At 52.5% G+C, this 17,131-nt stretch overlaps 1 protein-coding gene across 1 annotated transcript in view; it reads left to right on the forward strand.

Moving 5' to 3' along the window:
* Positions 1-17,131, forward strand: part of CMIP (c-Maf inducing protein) — a gene marked incomplete at its 5' end in the record, with an annotated part of 233,678 nt that overhangs the window by 166,435 nt on the left and 50,112 nt on the right. Inside the window, one exon of the mRNA XM_082676384.1 lies at positions 16,491-16,652. Within this exon, the coding sequence (XP_082532510.1) occupies positions 16,491-16,652 (162 nt within the window). The remainder of the gene's footprint in view (positions 1-16,490; positions 16,653-17,131) is intronic.

Consider the following 17,131-nt stretch of genomic DNA (forward strand, 5'->3'; position numbering starts at 1 on the left):
AGTCACCGCACCACACAAGGAAGTTTTCCACGTAAACGTTTTGCGGGTGAACTTGTTTCCAGCCCTTTAAGGCAAAAATTTTTTTGTTCCTTTCTCTTTTTTCAAATAAGTCCTTAAAACATAAATGGGGGCTCCCCTGGTGGCGCAGTGGTTGAGAGTCCGCCTGCCGATGCAGGGGACACGGGTTCGTGCCCCGGTCCGGGAAGACCCCACGTGCCGTGGAGCGGCTGGGCCCCTGAGCCATGGCCACTGAGCCTGCGCGTCCGGAGCCTGTGCTCTGCAATGGGAGAGGCCACAGCAGTGAGAGGCCCGTGTACCGCAAAACAAACAAACAAACAAAAAACATAAATGGGAGGCAATCTCTTGACCAGGAAGACCTTCTGTTCTACAGGAATCTGCAGGTCCCTTCCGCAGCTGGGTGGTGGGCAGCAAGCCCCCCGAGCCGGGGATGCTGGGCAGCTTTCGGGGGGCCATGCAGGGGGCGGGGCCGGCCTCAGAGGGGAGGGTGGCCTGCTGTTCTGGGTTTGCCTCCAAGGCTCCTGCCCGCCTGTTGGCTCAGAGACAAGGCCAAACAGAGCCTCCGAAAAGAGCAGTGCCTGTCCCCACAGAGGGATTAGGTCCTCACCTCTCCCGGCCATCAGAAAATACCCAGTGGGCAGCCAACTCTCTGGATGGAAAGGGGTTTGGGAGAGAGGCTAATTGATCGGGAGACAAGGGCGCAAGTCCCATGGCCTTGCCCCTCTGAGACCCCAAGGATGGTTTTGCAGAAGGCTCTGAAATGGACAGAGAGCTCACCCCTGTCCAGGGTGCTAAAGCCACCCAGACGGAGCCTGCTGACCTTGGCGGCAGGAGGCCCTGGTGGTCTGTGTCCGGGTGGGAGCTGGAGAAACAGTGGGGACCAAGCAGATGCGTGGATAAGACCCTTTGGCAGAGTGGGCCGAATCTGCCCTCTGGGCTGGAACAGACGTCCGAGAGTGCGTGGACCCTGAAAAGCGCCCCCAGGAGACCAAGGGCCAGCTGAGCAATGGCCGAAGGTGGCAGGCTGGAGCAGACCATTGGCATCTGTTGGCTCTCGAAGCCTTTGTCAGCACCTGCGTTGAACTTTCCATCAGGGATGGTCTTTATTTCCTCAGAGGCCTCTCCGTCACGATGGACCCCGGGGGTTCCGAACTGTAGCTCAGTGGTTCTCAAAGTGGGATTCCCAGACCAGCAGCCTCAACGTAGCCTGGAAACTTACTAGGAATGCAGATCTTCTGTCTTATAAACTGGAAAGTGGGGGAGGAGAGTGTAGCAAGGTGTGTTTTCCATGCCCTCCAAGTGATTCTGATACACAGCACAGTCGGAGAGCCACTGCAGTAGCTTAAAGAAAGGGGAAAGATGGGACTTCCCTGGTGGTCCAGTGGTAAAGAATCCGCCTTCCAATGAGGGGGGACGTGGGTTCGATCCCTGGTCGGGAAACTAAGATCCCACATGCCGCGGGGCAACTAAGCCCACACACCTCAACTAGAGAGCCCGCGTGCCCTGGAGCCCGTGCGCCACAACTAGAGAGAGAAAACCCGCACGGCACAACTAGGGAGAAGCTCGTGCGCCACAATGAAGAGCCCGCGCACCGCAGCGAAAGACTCCGCGTGCCGCAACTAAGACCCAACGTGGCCAAAAAAGAAATAAACAAATAAAATTTTTAAAAAAAGAAGAAAGGGGAAAGAGCAGCAGATGTTTATTGAGTGCCGACTGTTTTCCAGCCACTTCATCTGCTGCCCTATTTTAGTCTATACAGAGTCCCTGGGAGGTAGGATTGCGTCCCCATTTTGCAGACCCGAAAACTGACTCTCAGAGTAAATAACTTTCCCCTGTATCTGAGCCAGAATTCAGACCCAGGCCTGAGCCTCCTCTGTGTCCCTTAGGCCCTGTTGCTGGGTCCCTCTCGGCTTGCGATCAAGCAGGAAGGGCTCTTGCATTGCTCTGCCAGCCTCTCCTCCACTTGTGCGGGCAACTCGGACTTGACCGCCGTGAATGCCTCCCAGGTCCCACCCCTGGACTCTGTCTTGACCATGCCCTGGGCCTATCTGAGGGGCCTTCCTCAGCAAGGAAGGAACAGCCCCTGGTGCATCCTGCTTCCCCACAAGACCCCCGCTCGTGAAGGCAGGAGTACGCCCCACGCTGATTCAAGCACACCCTCATTGCCTGCCTGGGCACGCCCCTTGACGATCCGCTGCGGAGGAATTAATTAGGGAACTGGACCCTTTTCCAGGGTGCTCGTAAATTAAGGCGGCTTGTGGCAGGAGCCATGGCTCCAGCCCAGAGGCGGCAGCCCGACAAGGACTAGAGGCTTCCCACACAAAGGGATGAACGGATCGGATGCCTTTGAAGTGCTGCGAGCAGTAGATAAAGTTGTTAGTCAAATAAACAGCGGAGGCCCCTGTTGAGATGCTACCGTCTGAAGCCAAGCCGGAGAACTCCTTATTTGGGGTAGAGGTTTCCCTTTATCGGACCCAAGGGCAACAGCCCTGTGCTGTCCTCTGCCCTTAAGCACAGCCAAACCCGCTGGGGCTGGCCTCCTCCACACGGCAGAGGAAAAGCAGCCTCTGGTACCTTATTTGCATTTTTTAATTTATTTGGTGAGTTGCTAGCCATCGGGGGTGTTTCCTCAGAAAACAGCCTTTCCTGCTATTGATTAGCAGGTGGCCCCCACTGTGCCCTTCAGGATGTGGTTCAGCTCTGCACGGGGTTCCCAGCACCACTAACGTCATTGGCAAAATCATTACAGGAAAATAATAGGATCTCCTTACACATTCTGTTAAAGGTGGGGTCTCACCCACACCTTGGGTCGAGTTTACAATTAAGGAGAATCAGGACACGTCTCGGGGTATGTGAGAGGCTGGCCGGGGGGGGTGGTGGCTTTGATCTCGGGAACCGTGGAAGTACGTGTTGGACCAAGGGGGCCGCCTCAGGGCAGGCAGTGGCCCCTGGAGAAGAGCTCTTTGACGCAGAGTGTCTGGTCAGGGACCCGGCTGTCTGGTCAGGGATGCGCCCGGTCACTGATGTATGGCGGTCACGGCGCCCGATGGCTGCTGCCAGAAAGACCTCCCAGAGGATCTGCACAGAAGGCTGAGGTCAGGCGAGAGGACTCCTGTTGGCTTGATTTTTCATTTTCTAGACGTATATGCTACCTTTGCCCGGTGATATTTCAGGTGGCTTATAAAAACACACAGCATGGGAACATCTATACTGATTGACATGGGGCCACTTCCAGGTGTTAAGAGAGAAAAAGCAAGATGCAGAGATCCACGTATAATGTGATGCCCTTTTCGTAAAACAAAACAAAAGCTAAGGACCAAAGAAAATCTCTCTATATATTTGCATTTGATTAACGTATGGCCGTGGAGGAATATCTGAATTGATATGTACGGGGGTGGACAGACTATCGGGCTCACTGCCTGGTTTTGTAAATAAGAGGTTTGGGGGGACCCAGCCCCACCCATTTGTGCTACAACAGCAGAGTGTGGCCAGAAAAGCCTGTAATATTTATTACCTGACCCTTTTACAGAAAATGTTTGCCAACCATATGGTTTGTTTTTAGCATGGATTCTGGGGTGGGGGAGATGCAGGGGAGGCAGAGGTGAGGTTAAAAAACAAGCCAACAGGGACTGCCCTGGTGGCGCAGTGGTTAAGAATCCACCTGCCAATGCAGGGGACACGGGTTCGAGCCCTGGTCCGGGAAGATCCCACATGCCGCGGAGCAACTAAGCCCGTGCACCACAGCTACTGAGCCTGCGCTCTAGATTCCGCGAGCCACAACTACTGAGCCCACGTGCCACAACTACGGGAGCCCACACGCCCAGAGCCTGTGCTCTGCAACAGGAGAAGCCACTGCAATGAGAAGCCCGCGCACCGCAACGAACAGTAGCCCCCGCTCGCCGCAACTAGAGAAAGCCCGCACGCAGCAACAAAGACCCAACGCAGCCAAAAATAAATTAAAAACAAAAAAGCCAACACGTGCGATATGGGCTAAATTTATGTACACTTTTATGGCAGGGGTATGCACGTGCACAGAAAGAGAATCTGTGGAGCGATGGTCACCCGCATACAGATGTGCAGGCGGTGAGCCCACACCTTGAGCTGTTGCGCACTTTATTACTCCCTTCCTGGACACCGTTCTGTACTATTCTGGTTTTCCAGTGAACACGTATCATTTCAAAAATGAAGTAATCCTGGGAATTTTATTTCTTTTAAATTAATGTATAATACACGGCTATGGCTTCCTGCAACAGTTTGAAACATTTCAGGTAGAGCTGAAGCTCTCTTCCTCAGCCCCCTCTTTGGTCCTCCCCTCCCCACCCATGTATGTGCAGCGTAGGCACGTAAATATATACATGCACGTGTGTGTGTTTGCTTCTACACTTAACACGGTTCGTGGGGGTGGAATCCGTGGCAGGTCTGTTGGCTTGCCTTTGTTCCTTTTAACTGCTGTCTGGTGTGATGCTGCATGTGGCTGTAGTTTGTTCAGGCATTTCCCTATTGATGGGCACTTAGGGGTTTCTAGTCACCTTTATTTTTTCTCAGCAGTTAACTGTCTTTAATCGATGTCCTACTGACTGAGTAGCTACCATTTATTGAGCATCTATAAGAGTCAGCATGAAATATCACATTTAATCTTGTCAACAGCCGCAAGAGGCAGGCGCGACTATCATCCCCATTTTACAGATGAGGAAACTAAGGTTCAGACAGGTGATATGATTTGCCTGAGGCTGCACAGCTTATTAGCAGCAGAGGTCCGCATGCAGAGGTGCGCCACTCTGCACACACCTGAGGGCCACAGCAGGGTCGTGACTGAGCCTCTGAGCACCCCAGGAGTTGACGAGGGTGGAGGCATGTGAGCAAAGGCAGTGAGGGTGTAGCGCCAGGTGTGCTGAGCACGACTGGGGAGCCCCCAGCCTCCCTAGAGGGCTGGGACCAGGCCGGAAGGTGCGTGCAGCCCCGCCCTGGGCACTGCCCATTCCCCAGCCCCTGGGGTTAGGCCATGTGGAGACAGGAGAGCATTTCCAGAAGCTGAGAGCAGGTCCAGGGCTGTACCTATGTATTGCAGCTCACGGTCTCTTCATTGACCATGACTCAGGACAATGAGGTGACCCTGAGGAGGGGTCCTGGTTCAGACAGCCGCTTTGACCCGGAGCAGGTTACTGTTGGGGTCTCGCGTCTGTACGGCGTGCAGGGGTCGCATCTGCCACCTTAGACTGGACACCGGGGCTGACCTCTAGCTGCAGGCTCAAGTCACCTGGAGATTTAAGCGTTCAGTTCTGCGGCGTTCAGTGCACTCACACTGTACAGCCACCTCCACCAGCCTTCTCTGGAACGTTTTCATCTTGCACAACTGAAACTCCGTCCCTGTTAAACACGGACTCCCCCTCCCCACTCCCCCAGCTCCTGGCAACCCGCGTTCTACGTTCCGTCTACTTTCTGTCTCTATGAATCGGATGACTCTAGGTATTGCCTCCTGTGAACGGAACCTACAGTGTCTGTCTTTTTGTGACTGGCTTTTATTTCACTTGCATGATGTGCTCAAGGTTCACCCATGTTGTGGCAGGTGTCAGAATCCCCTTCCTTTTCATGGCTGAATAATCCTTTGTATCCATAGCCCACATTTGTTTATCCGTTCACCTGTCGGTGGACACTTGAGTTGCCTCCACCTTTTGGCAATTGTGAATAATGTTGTTGTGCCCATTGGTGTTCAGATGTACTTTAAGATATACCAGTGGCCAAAGAGCCAGATGCCTCGGCTCCGCCCTGCCCACAGCAGCCGCCGGGTGGGATTGGCCTGGGGTTGGACTCTGTTATTGGAATGTTGTTAAGCCTCCCAAATAGTTCTTATGCGTAGCCAGGATTGAGAACCCTGGGACAGTTGTTCTGGGATGAGTTTAGTGCAGTGCCCGGCTGTAGGAAACCCTGGGCTGTCAGCTGGCGTAATGGGGGTTGCCAACCATGGGCAGATGTGTAAACCTCATGAAAGGAAAGAGAGGGCTTCCCTGGTGGCGCAGTGGTTGAGAGTCCACCTGCCGATTCAGGGGACGCGGGTTCGTGCCCCGGTCCGGGAAGATCCCACATGCCGCAGAGGGGCTCGGCCCGTGCGCCATGGCTGCTGAGCCTGCGCGTCTGGAGCCTGTGCTCCGCAACGGGAGAGGCCACAGCAGTGAGAGGCCCGCGTACCGCAAAAAAAAAAAAAAAAAGAAAGAGAAATGCTGGAGAGGGTGTGGAGAAAAGGGAACCTTCCTACACTCTTGGTGGAAACGTAAATTGGTACAGCCAGTATGGAGAACAGTAGGAGGGTTCCTCAAAAAACTAAAAATAGAACCAACAATGATCCAGCGATCCCACTCCAGGGCATATATCCAGAAAAGACGAAAACTCTAATTAGAAAAAATACATGCGCCCCAATGTTCACAGCAGCACTGTTTCCAATAGCCGAGACAAGGAAGCAACCTCAACGTCCATTGACAGAGGAATGGATAAAGAAGGTGTGATACATATATACAATGGAATATCACTCAGCCATAAAAACAAATGAAATAATGTCACTTGCAGCAACATAGATGGACCTAGAGATCATCATAGTAAGTGAAGTAAGTCAGACAAGGAAAGACAGTTATCATACGATATTACTTATATGTGGAATCTTAAAAAAAAAAGATACAAATAAACTTATTTACAAAACAAACAGACTCACAGACATGGTTACCACAGGGAAAGGGGTGGGGAGGATAAATTGGGAATTTGGGATTAACATATACACACTACTATATAAAAAATAAATAAACAAGGACCTACTGTATAGCACAGGGAACTATATTCAATATCTTGTAATAACCTATAATGGAAAAGAATCTGGAAATATATATATATATCATATATATATAACTGAATCACTTTGCTATACACCTGAAACATTCTAAATCAACTATACTTCAATTAAAAAAAAAATAAAAGGAAAGCGGGCTGTGTTTACTCTGAGCCAGAGCCCACCTCATGACTCTTTGCCGAGGACCCTAAGCCAGCCGTGTGCTGACGTCCTCCCGAATCCTCCTTGGAATTCCCTCTGCAGCTTCTCTGGGTGTCCAGGCGGCTCCTCATGGCATTAGTGATGGTGCAGGCGCCCAGGTGTGCAGGCAGCACAGGACCAGGGGCTTCTGCGCTCGGGTGATGGGCTGGAGGCAGGCGTCAAGCGTGGACGCCAGCTTTTCCAACCCTGAGGGAACAAGAGGAGACAGGAGGTCAGGTCTTCCCCAGCAAGAGAAAACCTAACCAATTCCAAGCTGAGGGTAAGCTGGGAGAAGCCGCTGAGAGCAGGGGCCCCGGCTGCCACCTCCATAAAATAAAAGGATGGGAAGGATCAGCTCTAAGGGCTGAAGCGGACCAGCAGGGTGACCAGGAGCCAGGCTCCCTGGGGTCTGCCTTGCTTTGCTGCTCACCAGCTGTGTGGGTTTCCCATAACAAAGTACCACAAACTGGGTGGCTGAAAACAACAGAAATGTAACCGCTCACAGTTCTGGGGCCAGAGGTCCAAAATCAAGGTGTTGGCAGGGCCATGCTCCCTCCAGAGACTCTAAGGGAGGTTCCCTCCCGGCCTCTTGCAGCTTCTGGTGGTTGCTACACTCCTTGGCGTCCCTTGGCTGGTAGAGGCGTTGCTTCAGTCTCTGCCTCCACCTTCACCTAGCTTCTCTCCCTGTGTATGTGTGTGTCTTCCCCTGGTCTTTTTATAAGGGCCCACCCTAATCCAGCATGACCTCACCTTCACTTGATGGCCTCTGTAAAGACCTATTTCCAAATAAGGTCACATCCACAGATACCCGCGGTTATAGGACTTGGACATACCATTTTGGGGAACATAGCTCACAACACCAGCTGTGTGACCGCAGGCAAGGTATCACTCCCTCACTGCCCCCTTCTCTGTATCATGGGTGCAGAGCAAGCATGCCTCCTAGGGAGGAACAGACGAGGCACCTGGGGTTGGGTTCAAGAGCATGTCTCTTATCTGGAAACTGCTGGAAAGTGCAGACTCCCAGGCCCCATCCAGCTCTACCGAGTTAGAATCTGCCTTTTAACAAGCTCCCCCTGCAGGTAGTTCATGCGTTTGCCGTGGGCTGGGAGGGTTAAAGGATTCGGTGTAGTAGCTGACAACAGTGGAAGCCCTTCCTACATGTTGGCCGTTATTTCTTTCTTTCTTTCTTTCAAGAACAGGTGTCATTTTTTAAATTTTATTTATTTTTGGCTGTGTTGGGTCTTTGTTGCTGCACGCGGGCTTTCTCTAGTTGTGGCGAGCGGGGGCTGCTCTTTGTTGCAGGGCTTCTCTTTGGTGCGCGGGCTTCTCACTGCGGTGGCTTCTCTTGTGGAGCACGGGCTGTAGGCGCGCAGGCTCAGTAGTTGTGGCTCGCGGGCTCAGTAGCTGTGGCTCGCGGGCTCTAGAGCGCAGGCTCAGGAGTTGTGGTGCAGAGGCTTAGTTGCTCCACGGCATGTGGGATCTTCCCAGACCAGGGCTCGAACCCGTGTCGCCTGCATTGGCAGGCGGATTCTTAACCACTGTGCCACCTGGGAAGCCCAACCATTATTTCTGATTCTTATTCTCCTCCCTTTGACAAATACTGAGAGCACCTTCCATGTGCCCTCAGCGATTCCAGCCACCACACAGAACAGTAAAGAAACAGACAAGGCATTATCCCTGTCCCCAAGGAGCCAGAGCTCAGTGAGGAAAACAGCCACCTAAAATTTTCTCAGTGCAGTCAGTCAGATCCGTGGGATGATTGGATTTTGCCAAGGTTGCAGCAGGCCCCAAGAGCCAGGTAGGATGTGGTACCCAGCTGCAAGCCTGGCACCAAGACCAGTACATCTCCTCACCAGCCAGATGCATGGTTGCCCAGGCAACCAGGCGATGCTCCAGAGACGATGAGCGGGACACTGTGCCCGAGTTTCTGCTGTTTCCTTGGAAGCAGTAATGACTGCAGGAAGACCGTCTCCAGTGGGCACTTAGGGGGCAGAGTGCCATGCTCTTCCCCCTTTTTCAAACAAATTGCCCATCTCCCCGGGACCCGGCTTTCCAGGCAGATGTCATCCAGACGCCCAGCTGCAGCCAGTCTGGAACTGCCCCTGGGCTCAGCCCTCCAATTTAAAGGGCTTTTTGTTCGTTTCAGCAGGAGGCAGCAGCATGGATCAAGGCAGAGAAAGCACTCAGGTGTGCCTCTCAGAGTGGCACGGTGGTCGGGGACTCAGGATCCGGCTCTACCTGGGTCCCAACTCCAGCTCTGGCTCTTACTAGCTCCTTGACTTAACCTCTCTCAGCCTCAGACTTCTTATCTGTAAAATGAAGCTAATTATACTGCTCCCACTGTTGGGTCATTGTGAGAATTTTTGTAAGTGTGCCCCCAGAAGCACACTGGGTTGGCAGAGGTGGTGAGTTACCTGGCACACTCCTCCATAGCCCCAAGTGAGTCTTGAAGGAATGAGGAGGTCAGAGGCCCCCCTGTCTAGGAATCAGGGAAGCCAAAGAAGTCAACCACTTGGTCATTCTCCCTGGGTGTGCAGAGGACATCTGGGGACAGCCCCTGCAGGCCTTGGAGGGAAAGTTGGAGATGGGCAGCGTGCCGCTCACATACTGGCCCCAGCAAATAGGCGTTGCCTGAGTGATGGGAGAGGCAACGAGCACGTCACTGGTCCTCTGGGGCATGCTAAGACTTTAGGACAGCCTGCCCAATAGAACTTTCTGCAGTGATGAAAATGTTCTCTATTTGCACTGTCCAGTGTGGCAGCCTCTAGCCACGTGTGGCTGTCCAGCCGCTGGAATGCGGCTAGTGGGACCGAGGCGCTGAATTTTCAGTCGTATTTCATTTTAATTAGGTTCAGTGTAAGTAGCCACACGGGACTGCTGGCTCTCGTGCCGGGCAGCACAGCTTTGGGACACCCCCTGGAGAGAAGTTGTCACAGCCAGCCCAGCTCCCGCCGGGCTCCTTTTTCTCATTGGCTCCAGGAGCGCCCTCTCCTTTAATGACGGGTGGGGGGAGCATGCGTGCTTTCGTGAGCCCGAGCTTCGGAGGCTGCAGCAAGCGGCAGAGCAACCGCCCCGTCAGCGGGAGGCGTGGTGCCCGCACATTCTGAGTCACACCTCTCCTAGAGAGGGGCGCCTGCCCGGGGACGGCTTGTCTCCCGTGGAGGAGCCGACGGGCTCCACTTTCCCAGGCCGGGGAACCCGGGCGTCTGTGGTTGTCTCTGCGGCATAGCAGCATTTGCTGGAGAGATGGCGGATGTTGCCCAGGTAACGCCCCCTTCCTGATAAGCAGAGGGCGAAGACTGCAGTGGAGGAGCGGCTGGCTCTTCCTGCTGGCTCTGTTGTTTCGGGAGAGGGTGGGGCTTAGTCACAGATGCCCGGAGCCCTCCTGAGTCCTGCCTGCTCTGGATCACTCACCCACAGGACTTGGTGGGTGATAAGAATGAGCGCTGCTGTTTTGCGAGGAACAGGGCTAAGTGTTTATACATATCATCTCATGGAATGGGCATGGCAAGCCTTTGATAGTGGTTGTTCTCATCCCACGTTGCAGACGAGGAAAGTAGGGTGTCAGTAATACGCTGTAAGTTCCACGAGCACTGGGATCTGTCTGCTTTGCTCATCACTGGTATCCTTAGGACTTAACTCAGTACTTGCCACAGCATACTAGACGGTTCCCAGTAACTGTTATTGGATGATTAGATAAATGGATGGATGGATGGACGAATGGATGGATGGATGGATAAGTGAATAGGTGGATGGGTAGATGAAATAGAGCTTAGATTTGAACTGAATTCTGCTGATTGCAAAACCTGCACTCTTAACCACGAAGCCATACTGCCTCTGACTTTTTTTTGATGTCCTCCACCTACCTGGGTTGGGATTTTTTTCTTTAACACCTTAATGAAGGTGTAATTTACATGGCATAAAATTCACGTATTGTAAGTGAATGATTCAATGATTTTAGTAGATTTATAGGGTTATGTGACCATCACAATGCAGTTTTAGAGTATTTCCATCATCTAAAAATGCCTCATATCTGTTTGCAGCCTAATAATCCCTGTTGCCACCTCCCAACTCCAGGCAATAACCGTTCCACTTTCTGTCTCTCTAAATTTGCCTTTTCTAGACGTTTCCTATAAAAGGAATCCTCCAGTTAGTCTGTTGCATCTGGCTTCTTTCACTTAGCATATTGGTGAGATTCATCCGTATTGGTAGCACATACGAGTGTTTCCATCCTTTTTACTGCCAAGTACTATTCCATTGTCTGGATATACCATGTCTTGCTTATCCATTCATCAGCTAACGGACGTGTGGGTTGTTTCCACTTTGGAGCTGTTATGAATAATGCTGCTGTGGACATTCACGTGCATGTCTTTACGTAGAGTCTGTTTTTCTTTTGAGTAGATTTCTAGGAACAGAGTTGCTGGGTCATATGATAAATTTATGTTTAATGAGTTAAGAAACTGTCAACCTGTCTTCCAGTGGTGCTGTACTGATTTACATTCCCAGCAGCAATGCACAAGGATCCCATTTTCTCCTCATCCTTGTCAACACTTGGAGATACCTGTCTTTTGGTTCCAGCCAGCCTAGTGGGTGTGGAGCAGTATCTCTTTATGGTTTGAACCTGTGTTCCCCTGGTGGCCCCTGATCTTGAGCTGCGTTGTGCTGTTACTCCTTGGCTGGGTGGGGTTCGACCTTTCCAGCCATGGGTTAGCACACTTTTTCTTTAAAGGTCCAGACAGCAAATGTTTGGGGCTTTGTGGACTACATTTGATTCTGTTGCGTATTCTGTTCTTTGTTGTTGGTTTTTTCCCCTGAACAACCCTTAAAAAAAAAAATGTGAGACCATTCTTGGCTTTCTTACACAAAAACAAGCAGGGAGACAGTTCCGAGGTTCCTGTCAAAGGAGTCCAGCAGCCCATCCACTCCAGACACGGCAAGAGGTCACCCGCCCCTTCTGGTGACATGGGCTCAGTGGAGGGACCATAGGGCAAAGCTGAGGGCCGGGCTTCTGGGTGTCAGGGTTCCAGAGGCATCCCCAACCCAGTCCCACCGTGATTCATCACCAGATGAGCTCAGCAGAGCTCCTGGGATGAAATGTGCTGATTTGTCACCCAAGGCAGAGTGACTAGGCCCCCACGGGCCTGGGCAGGCCTCCCTCTGTCCTGTGGCTGCCCTGTGCCAGGGCTCAGAGCCTCTTCCGGGGGCCAGCCACCTACCCACACGCCATGAGCACGGTGTCACAGCTGCACTGCCCCCCTGCTGCTCCCACCAGCTCTCAGAGCCTTGGAGACGCGTTCTAGCCCTCATCCCAGACCGTCAAGCGTCCTTGCAGCCTTCCTCTCGGTGTCTCTTGGTGAATCTGCGCCTCCTCTCCACCATCTGCGCTGGCCCTGACCCATGTAATGGAAAGAGGGAGACCTCTGGGGTCCACCAGAGCCGGTGTGTACTTGTGAATTGCCCCTTTCTAGCTGTGTGACCTTGGGCAAGTCATGTCACCTCCCGGCCCTGGTAGTCGTGTGTGTAAACAGGAAACTAGAGCCTGGGGCAGAAGCTGCAGACGCCCTACCTCTTGGCATGGCTCTGCCCTGAAGACTGTAAACACGGTGACTCTGCCCTGGGGGCACGTCTTTTCCTGGCTGTGGGAGCATTTTGGCCTGGGCGCAGGGCAGCCAGAAGTCCAGGAAGTTAGTGGGTAAACAGGGCCGCTTCCTTGCTCCTTGGGTGGGTCAACTCTAGGGCGTGATCCACACTGTCTCCCAGAGGCCCCCTCAGGACTCAGCCTTGTCCCCACAGTGGTGGCGTTGCCTGTTGCCCAGTCCTAACACTTGATGATGCTCTGGCGGTGACTGACTGCCTTCTTCTCCCAGTCTCACTCTCACCCCTGCACTGATGTGTCCTCCATTACCTCCCCAGTAAATAAACCATCTGCGCTCGGGTCATTGTCTGCGGTTCTGCTCCCAGGGCCTATGGCAGGTCCCCAGCTCCTGGGGTTACTGTGAGGGTGGAGTGAGATGATGCCCCGAAGTGCTCTGCACAGTGCCTGGTGGGTCGTTGAACGTTAGCCCTTGTCAGCCCCTGGGAACCTCTGGTCTTGAGTGCAGCCTCTGTGACCACTGTCCTTGGGACGCGCCTTAAGCAGGGGCTCGTGGGAAAGCTGTTGACCTCCGCGGCCTGTCAGGGGGGCTGTGTCTGCGAGCCCGAGGCTGGGCACGCCTGTGAAGGGGCTCGCTGGGGCAGGCGGCGCCCGATGGGCCCTCTCACCTGGGCCTCACTGTCTCGGTGACATCGAGTGTGTGTCCTGAGGACTTAGGGGCCGAGCTCACGGCCGCCCACCCCCACGGGCGAAGTTTAACTGAGGGCCAGCTGGAACAGTGCTCACCAGAGGTTAGTGATGGCTATTTCTAGGTTGTGGGATTTTCGAGACCTTTTTTCGTTTATCCTCTTCTTTGTGCTTTTCAGTGTGGTTTACATTTCTTACAGTGAGCACGCCTCGTTTTCACAAAAAGAGTGAAGTCATTATTCTTTCAAAAGTAAACAGCTTGCCGCTGATTACGAGAGCGGGCGCTTAAAGAGCAGACCGTATTCCAGTCTAGAATCTACCGTGGGAATGCACGGCTGTGCGTCCTTGTGGTTTTCTTTGGGGCTGAATGTACGGTGAGTTTCTGTGACCATTTCATGGTCATTTAAAAATTAAGCAATCCTCTGGGCCCAGAGCAGAACCGCAGTGTCTAGGACTCAAAGGAGCGTTCCATCTTCGGGGATGGGCCGGGTTCTTGCCTTGGGAAGTGTCTCTACCGCTTCAGACTTGGGGCACTTTGAATTTGTATAGACGTGGTCATGCTCCTGGCAACACCAGTCAGGTAACTGGGACGGAGGCTGGTTACGGTCCCAGGGGAGCCTCAAGAGGCTAGGTGCGCCTCATCATGAAAGTCACGGAGTTCACCAAATACTGCTTGTCACCATCGTCTCCATCGACGGTGTATTTATTACTCACTGAACACCCACCCCCAACAGGGGTTACCATGCGTTTCTTCCAGCCCTTATAGGATCTAAAATGACAAGTAAATGTTTCTACTCTTTCCCATTCCCTACTTGACGAAAACTGTGCTGTCTTCACGTCAAAAGCTTGGAGATTGTACAGCCACTATGGAGAACAGTATGGAGGTTCCTTAAAAAAACTACAAATAGAATTACCATATGACCCAACAATCCCACTACTGGGCATATACCCTGAGAAAACCATAATTCAAAAAGAGTCATGTACCACAGTGTTCACTGCAGCTCTATTTACAATAGACATGTAAAGCAACCCAAGTGTCCATTGACAGATGAATGGATAAAGAAGATGTGGCACATATATACAATGGAATATTACTCAGCCATAAAAAGAAACGAAATTGAGCTATTTGTAATGAGGTGGATGGACCTAGAGTCTGTCATACAGAGTGAAGTAAGTCAGAAAGAGAAAGACAAATACCGTATGCTAACACATATATATGGAATTTAAGAAAAAAAAATGTCATGAAGAACCTAGGGGTAAGACGGGAATAAAGACACAGACCTACTAGAGAATGGACTTGAGAATATGGGGAGGGGGAAGGGTAAGCTGTGACAAAGCAAGAGAGCGGGATGGACATGTATACACTACCAGACGTAAAATAGCTAGCTAGTGGGAAGCAGCTGCATAGCACAAGGAGATCAGCTCGGTGCTTTGTGACCACCTAGAGGGGTGGGATAGGGAGGGTGGGAGGGAGGGAGCAAGAGGGAAGAGATATGGGAACATATGTATATGTACAACTGAGTCACTTTGCTATAAAGCAGAAACTAACACACCATTGTAAAGCAATTATACTCCAATAAAGATGTTAAAAAAAAAAAAAAAAGCTTGGAGAGAGGGAGGGAGGCAGTGGGGCCCGCAGAGTGTGTGGAAGGAGAGAGAGAAGGAGGGAGAGGCAGACTGTGGAGATTGACATAAGAAAGATCTGGAATGACTATGGGAAATAAGCTTAGGTGTAGTTAACTAAGCGGGTGATGGTGGTGGCGCAGGGGTATGATTAGCAAATAAGAGGCCCCAGAACATCATGCAGTGTGGGAGAAACATGGGAGAAAAAAACGGGGTGCTGTCCGGGTCACTGAGGGTTGTCCATTTCATTCCTTTAAAGTTTTTCAGAAGAGGCAGGTTGAGTATCGCGAGTTCCCTTTGGGTTATGTGGTTGTGCTGTTGGGACTACGCTTTTGACTGTAACTCCTCACAGAGAGGGGACCACCTGGGTCCAGGATTTATAAGGGTTCCACATTGGAAGAGGCCACAGGGTATTTTCATGCATAATTTACAGAAGACGAGGCTGAGGCTCCGTAGGTGAAATACTTTATGGGAAGAACCAGGCCTGTCTGATCCTACAGTCGACCACCTGTTCCACCACCACGCCTCACTCAGCACAGAGAACTACCCAGTTGGATGCAGAATTTGTCCCCCAAATGCTTCATTTTAGGCCTTGGCTTCCAAGACCCTTTGTAATTCTTAACTCAGAAACTAAGTGGTCGGGGAGACACTGGTGGCCTACAAGCTTCTCTTTGAGCCTCGGGGCCAGTGGGGGACCCTCACCTCCTCCTGCCCTCATTCAGACTTTGGTTCAGAGATTGTGACATGTCACCCAGCTGGCTGCTGGCTCAGTGACATTAAAATTAGGTTTTCCCCAAGGAGCAGAGAGCACTTAATGAAGTTTATCCAGTTAGAGAGAGAGATGGCCAGGCAAGCCAGGCGGCAGTGGGGCAGGCCACTGCGGAGCTGGGGGAGCGCAGGCTGGGACCTCGGCCTCAGAGAGGGCTTCTGTTTCCATGATGTCAGAGGGCGGAGCCAGCCCGGCCTCATATGGACAGAGCCGCGGCCACTGCCCCAGCCGCTTGCCAGCTTTGGATGCGGAGGTGAGAACGCACCCATCTTACTCCCCAGGTGGAAGCTGAGGACCATTCTGGGCTCGGTCCCCACCTGGCTGGAGCTGAATTCCAGGCCCCAAGCCTGTCTGTCAGGTTTCCCAGCTGAGCACAGTCTCCAAGGGGACCTCTTAGGGTCAGGGTGAGCAGAAACAGTGCCTCCAATGCAAAGAAAGTGCCTTCGTGGACCCGGAATGCTTCCCCTCCGATTGCGTTTGAATACTTGGGGAACAAGTTTGGCAAAAGATATAACCTGAAGGATAAATAGCTTCATCTTTTTTTTTTTATGTCATTGGAAAAGGAGTGGAAATTACTAGCGTTCAGGAGGCCTGACTATCTGCAAATGCAGCCTTCGACTTGGGGCAAGACTGTCCCTTCTTCAGGGGTCGGATTCTGATGGGGCTGGGAGGGGTCCAGACGTGGGGCCTTTCACATCCAGTACATCTGATTCTTTGATCGTCTTGTATATTCCACCCCTGGCCTGTTAATAACACGTGTGGGTCTCTTTTTCTCTCCCAACCAGAAAAAGATTTACAAATACAAGAAAGTCCTGAGTAACCCAAGCCGTTGGGAAGTCGTCTTGAAGGAGATCCGAACTCTGGTGGACATGGCCCTGACGTCCCCCCTGCAGGATGACTCCATCAACCAAGCCCCACTGGAAATCGTCTCGAAACTGCTCTCAGAGGTAACGCTTCCCCGTGGCTTGATTTCGCACTGTGCCATCCCATTCCCCACCCACGCACCCCCCGCCACTTTGAAGTCGGCTTCCTTTACACCTGCTGCGTACCACCCGGTACCAAGCAGCAGAATCGAATTTGAGTCTGTGTTGTCTCCCTTTTGCGGGAGGAGGTGAGCGGTCCCCCAGCGACACAAGGGAGTTGAGGAGGAGGCTTGCCCCCGGTGCTTCCAGCTGAGCCGTCTAGGGACGATGGTAGAGTGGTTGCCACCCTGCTGTGCCCCAAGACTGGATTCAAGGGAGGACATGGTGGGTGTTGCTCTTGGGCCCGAGCTGGGCTGGCGATGGTGGTGATGGCAGCTAGAATTCTCTAGTTCGTTCCTGAGCGGGAACACGTCCGTGAAGCCCCCAGACTGCCCTTCCTATACCCATGGCGTGGGCCCGCCTCCGTCTCCCCCCGCCCCGTCCCCCGCCAGCACTGGAGGTCC

The sequence above is a fragment of the Grampus griseus genome (assembly GCF_964374135.1).
Source record: "Grampus griseus genome assembly, chromosome: 19".
In the NCBI taxonomy this organism is placed as follows: Eukaryota; Metazoa; Chordata; class Mammalia; order Artiodactyla; family Delphinidae; genus Grampus; species Grampus griseus.